The sequence below is a fragment of the Micropterus dolomieu genome, linkage group LG02 (assembly GCF_021292245.1).
Source record: "Micropterus dolomieu isolate WLL.071019.BEF.003 ecotype Adirondacks linkage group LG02, ASM2129224v1, whole genome shotgun sequence".
In the NCBI taxonomy this organism is placed as follows: Eukaryota; Metazoa; Chordata; class Actinopteri; order Centrarchiformes; family Centrarchidae; genus Micropterus; species Micropterus dolomieu.
Genome location: NC_060151.1, coordinates 22,288,248 through 22,295,448, shown reverse-complemented (window position 1 = coordinate 22,295,448; position 7,201 = coordinate 22,288,248). Strand labels below are relative to the sequence as shown.

The window sequence follows — 7,201 nt, the reverse complement described above, 5'->3', positions numbered from 1 at the left end:
CCACTAGGGGCGCTAAAGATACTGGTCGCTGCCACACAGACCACTGGTCGCTACCACTAGGGGCGCTAAAGATACTGGTCGCTGCCACACAGACCACTGGTCGCTACCACTAGGGGCGCTAAATATACTGGTCGCTACCACACAGACCACTGGTCGCTACCACTAGGGGCGCTAAAGATACTGGTCGCTGCCACACAGACCACTGGTCGCTGCCACTAGGGGCGCTAAAGATACTGGTCGCTGCCACACAGACCACTGGTCGCTACCACTAGGGGCGCTAAAGATACTGGTCGCTGCCACACAGACCACTGGTCGCTACCACTAGGGGTGCTAAAGATAGTGGCCGATGCCACACAGACCACTGGTTGCTGCCTTGCTGCCCAACGAACCACTGGTTGCTGCCTTGCTGCCAGGCTGCCACACTGACCACTGGTCGCTACCACAGTCTCTAAGGGAAGGCTCTTTTCTGTTCCTTGTCACACAAACTGTGGCTGTATTAAAAAAGGTCAGTTTCAAGTTTTTATACAGTCTATGGTTCCAAAGTAGACCTAAAGAGACCTTAGATCATTTAAATTATCTCAACTGGCAGATGATACAATTTTTTTTTTTGTCTAATAGAGAGGAATGGATCAAAGCAATTTTCTACTGTATCAGGCTTAAGAATGAACTTGAACAAATCTGTTTATTATTTACATTAAAAAGATAAACAGACTTAAATGAGCATACTTTCCTAATAAACTACCTTATGCTGCGCACCGCATGACTGACAGGATGGCTGCACTTCTCCACCATCAGCCACTATCGTGCTCACAGTTTTGAACAAACAGACTCTGTATTGACTGCTGCTAATTTGTTTAGCATTATTGGCTTTTTGATGCATCCTCCAATTAGTACAGCGCTACATATGATAATATGCTTGCTATTGTGTTCCGGCGGCCATCAGTGCGTAAAATAATTACACTTAAATATTATACCTATCATAAAGGGCGAAATTGCGTCTCTCCTTGAGCAATAGTCTTTGGTGGCATTTTTCACGCTATTGAAACTCAAACTTTGTTGCAATATCGCAGACGGTCAAGTAGTGGACTGCTGTGTGTGTGTTTGTGCGTGTGGGCATGAGATGAGGCTCCACACTGCTGCCACACTGGTCGGTGTGGTCGCTGCCACACTGACCACTGGTTGCAGTTAGTTATATCTACTGTAATACATCTTTATCGTAATTCTTTGTTAAAATATTATGGATTATGCCTATTCTTATTGTTGCACTATATATTGCAGTTTGTGTGGTTATACCTACAGTAATAGCCTACATCTATCTATCTTTAGTCCTTGCCTTATAACAAGGCCTGTGTTATCACCTGTGAATGAAAGTGGGTGTGTGTGTGTACATCTTACTATATCACAATACTTTGTAAAATATACTCTATTATATCTTATTGATGCACTGTAGGCGTACAGTATATTGTGTGGTTGTAGCCAATCTACAGTAGGCTAATACATCTATCTAGATCACAATACTTTGATAAATATAGCCTACAATATTATCGATTATGCCTATATTCTCATAAAATACTATCTCTTCATTTCCAGGCCATTTTATCAACTTAGTTAGCCATTTAACTTTGGAAAGTATTGTGTAAGGTTTCAAAGCTTAAAACCTCCAGACCTCAATTTTTTATGTTGCATAGGGTATCTTTCCCTAAATAATGACATTTGTTCCTCCAAATGAAATTAAATAAGATCTTATCTAATTCTTTGTATATTTCAGTAGGCATTTCCAGTGATAAGGATACATAGATATGGATATTCCCTCAGTATTAGATAGTAGAACTCTACCATTCAGTGAAAGATGCCTCATCCACCACATGTTGAACCTTTTCTCATTATTTGTTTAATCATAGGGCTGAATTTTAGGTTATTGCAGAGTTTTTCATTCTTATCACACCCAGGTGTGTAACTGGGTTCTTCACAGGGATACCATTAACTTCTGATAACTCCTTAAGTGGTAGCCTAATAAACAGATTTGTTCAAGTTCCTTCTTAAGCCTGATACAGTAGAAAATTGCTTTGATCCATTCCTCTCTATTAGACAAAAAAAAATTGTATCATCTGCCAGTTGAGATAATTTAAATGATCTAAGGTCTCTTTAGGTCTACTTTGGAACCATAGACTGTATAAAAACTTGAAACTGACCTTTTTTAATACAGCCACAGTTTGTGTGACAAGGAACAGAAAGGAGCCTTCCCTTAGAGACTGTGGTAGCGACCAGTGGTCGGTGTGGCAGCCTGGCAGCAAGGCAGCAACCAGTGGTTCGTTGGGCAGCAAGGCAGCGACCAGTGGTCTGTGTGGCATCGACCACTATCTTTAGCACCCCTAGTGTTAGCGACCAGTGGTCTGTGTGGCGGCGACCAGTGGTCTGTGTGGCAGCGACCAGTATCTTTAGCGCCCCTAGTGGCAGCGACCAGTGGTGTGTGTGGCAGAGACCAGTATCTTTAGCGCTCAAGGTCAAGTTCCTCACTTTGACCTCGAGAGGGCAGCACTCATTGTTCAAAATACACAGTTTGCCTGTAAATCCCTTAATAACTATTCCATTAGTTACAAGTAGCTATTTTGAGTTACTAGTTACTAATTGCAAATATTTACCATTGAAATCTATGGGGCTCTGCAGTTCAGAAATCATCTATTCATTAGTTATGTAACTATTACCATTTTACTAGTATCTATTATTAGGAAACTATTACCTATTCACTAGTTACTAGTAATTATTCCAAAAGATACTAACATTTTCATTCTTACTTGTACATTTTTGGGGGTTACTAGTCATTCATTTATAACTAGTAAAATGGCTTGTTGATTGTAACATTTTAATTCTTACCAGTAAGAATGTAATAGTTACTAGTCAGTAGCTAAATAACAGTGAGTAGTTAAATGGAACTGGTTACTAATTATTACTAATCAATTAGTTAGGCTACTTCTTACTAAATAAAAGGTGATACCTGAACTGCAGAGCCCCATAGTGTTCAATGGCAAAAATGTGCAATTGATCACTGGTAACTAAAAAGTAAGTAGGCCAACTAGGATCTAATCAATTGTTAATGTTAAAACGAATAGTTACTTGAAGTGACTAATAATTCATAGTACCCTTTAAAAATCGACTACAAAGTTTTTAGGAATTAATGTAAAAACGGCTTGCTTTATTCTGTTTTCACCATAGTTTTCACATATGTGTGTAGATCCTGTCTATTATTTTACCTTTATTTGTTCAGCTTTGTTGTCCTTGGTCTTAACTGTTATGTCTATGTAAGATATGTGTACATTGAGAGCAATGAATAACCAGATAATTTCTTGTATGGGTACACATACTGCCAGGTGAGTCTGGATCTTTCCGGACTCTGCTTGTCTTTTCTATGGTCAGTTCCACCCATTGACTGTATTCCACCGTTTCTAAAACTACATCTGCGGTCACGTGCGTTTTTCCTGACGTAAGATGACGTTGCTGAGCGTGCGTGACACATCAAAACTTAATGAAAACAGACAGTTCAGCGGCCAAGAGACAGGCGGTGCTCAGGGATCTGTGCTTACTGTCAAAAAGGCACAATAACATCAAAATTAACTAGGCTAATTTAAGATAACGTTGTGTTCTCCTGCTATAACACGACAGACGGACAAGAAAACGAGATTTGGTGAGTACAAAATAAAGAACTAGCTAACCTAGCTTAGTAAGCTAATAGATAGTTTGATTAACGTTGGGCAGCAAAACCAACTGAAACGTCATTTAACGGTGTTTATTCATGTGGTTTAGTCTAGAGAGAGAGAGAAAGTGCACCCACTTAATAATACTTTATATACAAGGTAGCTATAACTTGAGGTTGGCGTATTGCTTACAAATACACATGCTAATGTCAGCTGTTAGCACTTGTGTGGCTAATAAACAAGTCTTACTCGTCACGAATTGTGAAACATGTTATTATCCTGATTTGGTCACAGTAACATTACCGAAACGCCTGTTCGTTGTTAAGTTGTATCTCTGCTACACGATCGTAACAAGGTGAGCTGTAAGTAAGTTACGTAACCAGCCTAACTAATCGTGTAAAATAACCTGGCCTAGCTAACGTTAGCTAGTAGGTTGGCAGTCTGCTTGGATGGTCTCATAACATTTCGTTTACCATTGTTTTCTAGACCTAGATAACTTCTGAAAGCTAACGTTAGCCAGCAGAGGTTCGGAGCTGACGTAATATTGTATACTTAACGTTAGTCATGAGCTTACAATTTTTAAAACTCACGATGACTTGACTTTTAATGCCACAGGAAACGCTTGCTAGCATGCAGTGGGTCCACCCATTTCAGTGTTCACATAGTCAGAACCTCATAAGTGACAGTGTGGCTTAAAATACTAAACACATTATTTTATCCTTCCTTCAGGTTGTTTAGATTTCACCATTGTCAGTTGTAGAGGTATTTCTGCGATGGAGTTTCCAGATTTGGGAGAGCACTGCTCTGAGAAGACCTGCAAGCGTTTAGGTGAGCACTGTCTGGGAAAGATAAATCATGGCTGCTGCGTGTTTATCCTCCCCAGCCTGATGTAAACATGGAATTTAAAACCATGTGATTTTTGCAGATTTTCTTCCTATGAGATGTGATGCCTGTGAAGAGATTTTCTGTAAGGACCACATTACCTATGCAAATCACAAATGCACCTCATCCTACAAAAAGGTAAATGATCTATTTTCAGTACAACTTTTTGAACTGTGGTTAGCATTTTGCATGTTCACCTGCATGTTCAATTCAGTTGTTTGCCTTTTTTATGTAAGAATGTGCGCACATGTCAAACTAAATGAACATTTTATTAACCTGTTTTTTTAGGATTACAGTGTATAATTTCTGATTGCATCATGGTGTATTAGTGAACATAAATAAATAGTTCAATAGTGTCCACTAAAACAAATCGCATTGCAAATTTTGATTATCTTTATTACCCATTGGACTTAATATATTCCCTAGTTTGTGTTATTTTGTGTCAAGATGCTGTTTCAATAATAAATTAATTTGATTTGATTTTGTTTTTCCTGTAGGATGTCCAGGTCCCAGTGTGTCCTTTGTGCAACATCCCTATTCCCATCAAGAGAGGAGAGATGCCCGACATTAAAGTCGGGGAACACATTGATCGGGATTGCAAATCGGACCCTGCACAGAGAAAGAGAAAGGTTAATATAAAACCAAATAGAGGTGTCTCACCTTGCAGTCAGTTAGAATCTAAACAACAATAACAGACACTTTTTTCCTTTCAGATTTTCACAAATAAATGTTCTAAAGGAGGCTGTAAGCAGAAGGAAATGATACGAGTGACCTGTGACCAGTGTCATTTAAATTACTGTCTTAAACACCGGCACCCACTAGACCATGATTGTAAAACTGATGGGAAACCTCTGTCCAAACCAGGGTGGGTACATTCGCACTGCACCTTCAGATACTGTTGTTTTATCTGAGAAATGTCAATGCAAGAATGATTTTATGTTTTGTTTTAGACATGCTGCTGCAATGAGGGCCCAAGGTGCTTCCTCCGCTGCCTCTGGTTCTAGTTCATCTGCTTCAGGACGCTCTAGACCTGTTTCTAATGGTGTGAGTGCAAACAACAGAGGCCACAACAGTGGGTGAGCACATCTATTTATTAAATATTTTTGTTTATATAGACATCTAAAATACTAATTCACTCCTTTGTTGTCCTGTTTGTTTTTTCTAGCTCTACTCAGAGGATCCCTACTTCCGTTTCAGCACAGAATGTTATCCCACCATCAGCATCATTTCAGGCCGGCATGGTATGTGCATTATTTACATGACATTACCTGATAAAAAATATTCACCGTTGCGTGGAAAATGTCAACACGAGTGTGCTGCTCATGCTGTCTTTGCAGACGGAGGAGCAGGCTTTACAAAGGGCTCTGGAGATGTCTTTGGCTGATTCGAGGCCAACGGTTCAGCCAGCCCTTAGGTGAGGAAACATTATCAAAAGCCGTAATCCCAGAAATATCCTGTTATCAGCTCAACATCAGTGTAAGCAGAAGCAAAGATCCATTAAATTGACATACCTAAGTAGGCAGTTTTTCTTGGAAATGCAACAGAAATATATGTGTGAGTGCTCAGTCTCAGGTTTACGCATAAGCCGGGGTTTGTGAACAAGTATGACCAATCGACAAAGACAACCTCAAACAGTTTAACTGTTCTGGAGCTTTCAATGGTAAATCTGAAGTTGTGGGAAGTCGATTTATCACCATTGCTGTTTATGTAAACACACACATCATCATCATCAAGTTAAATGTACTGTATGAATAAAAACAGTTACTACCAATAAATCCAGGTTTAACTTAGGTTCCGTGTGTGAGTCTGAGTTTTTTGGTTTGCGTCTCAGCCCTCAGGAGCAGGAGGATCTGGCTCTCGCTCAGGCTCTCGCTGCCAGTGAAGAAGAATACAGACGTCAGCAGCAGAGACAACAGGTACCCGGAAAGCTTAGCCATCACTAGCATGCTAACAGGAACGCATGTAGGTACACTGTTGTCATGTCCTCTTTGAACTGTTGTCATAAGATGAAAGACTAATTTGCCTTTTGATACATTTTTAATTATTATATGAAACTCATGGGATTATAAGAGTCTTTGTTTCTAACTGTATTTTCTCTTTGTTTAGGGGAGAGAGTCCAAACAGTCCAACTGCAGCCTTTCTTAATCTCCAACCACCATTTAGACTTCAAGCTGTGCTAATGATCTACTAGAAACTGCACATCTAGGATATCAACATCCAGGATCAATGATTGTTAAAAGAAGAAATACTCTTGGAAATTTGCTGAGACATTGCCGCCTTCTACTATATAAGCACATACTTTCCCAGCAGGATCTGTCATTTTTACTAATGATTTGCTTTGTACATATTTTATATGCTAATCATGATGAAACCGTTATATTAACTTGTATGAATATTAATAAATTATTTAAAAGATGCACTCTGAATTTTGAATCGCACAGTTCATTCAGATTTGAAGACATACTTAACACTGAGACGTCTGTTATTTCGGCAAATCAGCAAGTCCATTAGAGTTGTGAAGTGGAATACGGTAATAAATGTTTTCAGCTTTTCAGCAGGAGGGGTTCAAGATTGTTTACAGACGACTGCTCAGGATTCTTTCTGATACACTTGGCCAGTTTTATTTA

The 7,201-nt window shown here is 39.4% G+C and overlaps 1 protein-coding gene across 2 annotated transcripts; it reads left to right on the top strand.

The window, feature by feature from the left end:
* The first annotated feature begins 3,522 nt into the window (after positions 1 to 3,522).
* Positions 3,523 to 6,993, top strand: zfand2a (zinc finger, AN1-type domain 2A). 2 transcript variants are annotated; one of them, XM_046033622.1, is made up of 10 exons: positions 3,523 to 3,682; positions 4,422 to 4,520; positions 4,618 to 4,712; positions 5,072 to 5,203; positions 5,288 to 5,439; positions 5,525 to 5,650; positions 5,740 to 5,815; positions 5,912 to 5,988; positions 6,406 to 6,536; positions 6,681 to 6,993. In XM_046033622.1, the coding sequence occupies exons 2-9, from the start codon at positions 4,466 to 4,468 to the stop codon at positions 6,515 to 6,517; spliced, it is 825 nt and encodes a 274-aa protein (XP_045889578.1). In that variant the 5' UTR covers positions 3,523 to 3,682; positions 4,422 to 4,465; the 3' UTR covers positions 6,518 to 6,536; positions 6,681 to 6,993. The 2 variants fall into 2 exon arrangements, with proteins under 2 accessions (XP_045889578.1, XP_045889572.1); XM_046033616.1 differs by having other exon boundaries at positions 3,525 to 3,682; positions 6,406 to 6,490.
* The last annotated feature ends 208 nt before the right edge of the window (positions 6,994 to 7,201 follow it).

Excerpts from the sequence above, each read along its gene's own strand:
- zfand2a (XM_046033616.1), top strand. The coding sequence starts at position 4,466 with ATGGAGTTTCCAGATTTGGGAGAGCACTGCTCTGAGAAGACCTGCAAG. Across the intron at positions 5,440-5,524 it reads AAACCTCTGTCCAAACCAGG|ACATGCTGCTGCAATGAGGG; the intron begins GTGGGTACATTC and ends GTTTTGTTTTAG. Across the intron at positions 5,651-5,739 it reads AACAGAGGCCACAACAGTGG|CTCTACTCAGAGGATCCCTA; the intron begins GTGAGCACATCT and ends TGTTTTTTCTAG.